The 2,205-nt window shown below is 51.3% G+C and overlaps 1 protein-coding gene across 1 annotated transcript in view; it reads right to left on the reverse strand.

The window, feature by feature from the left end:
* Iqsec3 (IQ motif and Sec7 domain 3) overlaps nucleotides 1–2,205 on the reverse strand; it is a 96,980-nt gene that overhangs the window by 34,085 nt on the left and 60,690 nt on the right. Inside the window, exon 5 of the mRNA XM_029478257.1 lies at nucleotides 648–811. Within this exon, the coding sequence (XP_029334117.1) occupies nucleotides 648–811 (164 nt within the window). The remainder of the gene's footprint in view (nucleotides 1–647; nucleotides 812–2,205) is intronic.

A 2,205-nucleotide genomic window follows, 5' to 3' on the forward strand; every position in this document is an offset into this window, starting at 1 on the left:
CTTTCTCAGGGGACAGGCAGCTCCAAGGTTCTGTTCTCCAGTCTGAGAAGTGCCACCCTGCCCTCTGGAGATGAAGCTGCTGAGCAGCTCAGAGACCACATAGCTGAGGCAGTCCCATAGCCCGCAACCCAGCCACTTCNTGAAGTTTGAGGTTTAGGCTTTTTCGGGGCTGATTTTGTCAGTTGATTCATCTTTATGGAATCTTAGTATTTTCCTCTTTTAATAACCCCCAGCTTAGCCCTCTTTGTCCATGTTTTGCTTCTACCAATATGAAAGTGAGCCTTGGCGAGGGTATCCAGCGGCTGCTGGGGCAGCTGCAGAGAGAAGGTAGGCTAGGAGCCATCTCCAAGCAGAAATGGGCCTGAGCTGCACAGTTCATTAACTGTTTTATGNCCCCTTCCCACTCCTGTTTCTCACACCCAAGGGTGTCCCTGGAGCTCCCAAAGGCTCCAGGCTCAACCTACCATCAAATGAATGACTGNACCCATTGTTATTCAGGAAGCCAGAGCAAGGATTCCCACCTCCAAAGAAACAGTGAGAATTCTTGGGTCCAGGGCATGAATGAGAGAAGCGAGGGCAGGGGCCCCATCATGGGCANTCAGGGCATGAATGAGAGAAAGGAGGGCAGGCTCCCATCATGGGCACTCACTCCAGCACGTCCCGGTTGAATTGCTTCTTGCTGTTGCCCAGGAACTCTCCTATCATCTGGCGGCTAAGGCCTTTCCGCTGGAGGAGGAAGTGGGCCACACCGATGGGGGTGTCAGGGATGAAGCCACGTGAGATCAGGAACTGGATGCCCTTGTCCGGATTTCTGCAGAAGAGTTAGGGTTGGGAGGCGAGAGGAAGTCAAGGCTGCTGTCTTGTCTCCCATAAACCCTGTGAGATCTACTTCCCAGGCCCACCCCGTGGTCTCCACATGGGCGTAATTGTCACCGGAACATCACAGAAGTATGGGGTGGGGATGCTGGGGAGTGGGGTTGGGTTGAGGTGGAGGCTGCGGACAGGTATGTGGTTTGAATTGTGAAGAGGAGGTCTGACTCAACAAGAACCCAGAACAAGTAGAGAAGCTTCCGTCTCTGCCCCTGTCTTGCTCTGGATAGGCCCTCTAGTCCCCAGGTGGCTGGGGAGGCTCCGCCTCCAGCCTGCACCTCAGAGGCTCNTGGAGCTGCCATTCACTGAGTGGGAGGAGATAAGTGATNATGAGAAACCTTTCCTCAAATGTTTGACGTTTTCAGGACACCCCAGCCTGTGACTTCTCTCCTAGCAATTCATTTGTATTGTGTTTTGCCAAGGCATCATTTCCCCATCTGTAGGGGGAGGGGATACAGCTGGTTCTTTACCAGGGATAGATTGGGAATCATAGTCTTGAAGGATAATGGTATCTGATTTTACATGCACTCCGAATTGATGGGGGGTGGGGAGTGGTGTGCTAGGGTGGAGCTGTGCTCAGCAGGGGGCAGCCTAAGCTACAAAAGGATGGANGGCTCTGGCCTCACCTAGTTTTACCTCTTGCTAACAGTTGAAGAGTGAGCATCCTCCCACNCTCCTGTGAGCCTGTTTGCTTTTCCGTGAACTAGGAGGATGGTCCCTAACTCTACATACTGCTGGGAGGACCGCAGGTGCACTATCATGAGGCCAGGAGCTGTGTCTCACTCATCTGTGTTGTAAGGGCCTGACAGTCATAGTTATATGAATGAATGAACCCAGGAAAGGGTTCCTGCTCTGTGGCGGTAGCTACAAGGGGGGAAGGGTGAATGAGTATCAGTGAGCATCTCACGGGGATGGAAAGTGTCTGAAGTTTCCTCAGTGTGGCCCTGCCTGCGCTCTTGCTGTTACAGTCTTATTTGAGTCTCTGCGTTACAGATCGCATTAAGTTCTCCCCTGTTTCCTAATCCCTTTCCTATCCATTTGGTTCTCTCTATGGTCCCTTTCTGTCTTTCTCTCCTCTTACCTATCCAGCTACTTAAAAAAAAAATCATTTTCAAATCTGTGGTTATTGTGGGGAGAAGGAATGGCCTTCACAGGAGGTCAGGTGACAACTCTGTGGGGTCGGTCACCTTTCTCCTTCCACATTTATGTCTTTTCCTGGGACAGAACTCAGGCTTGCTGACTGAGCGCTTTCCACCAGGACTCTATCTTATTTTTATACCACTGTCTCTTCTGTCTCTGCCATTTCCTCATTTTGTGATCCCAGTGAAATAACAC

Source organism: Mus caroli, chromosome 6, assembly GCF_900094665.2.
Source record: "Mus caroli chromosome 6, CAROLI_EIJ_v1.1, whole genome shotgun sequence".
In the NCBI taxonomy this organism is placed as follows: domain Eukaryota; kingdom Metazoa; phylum Chordata; class Mammalia; order Rodentia; family Muridae; genus Mus; species Mus caroli.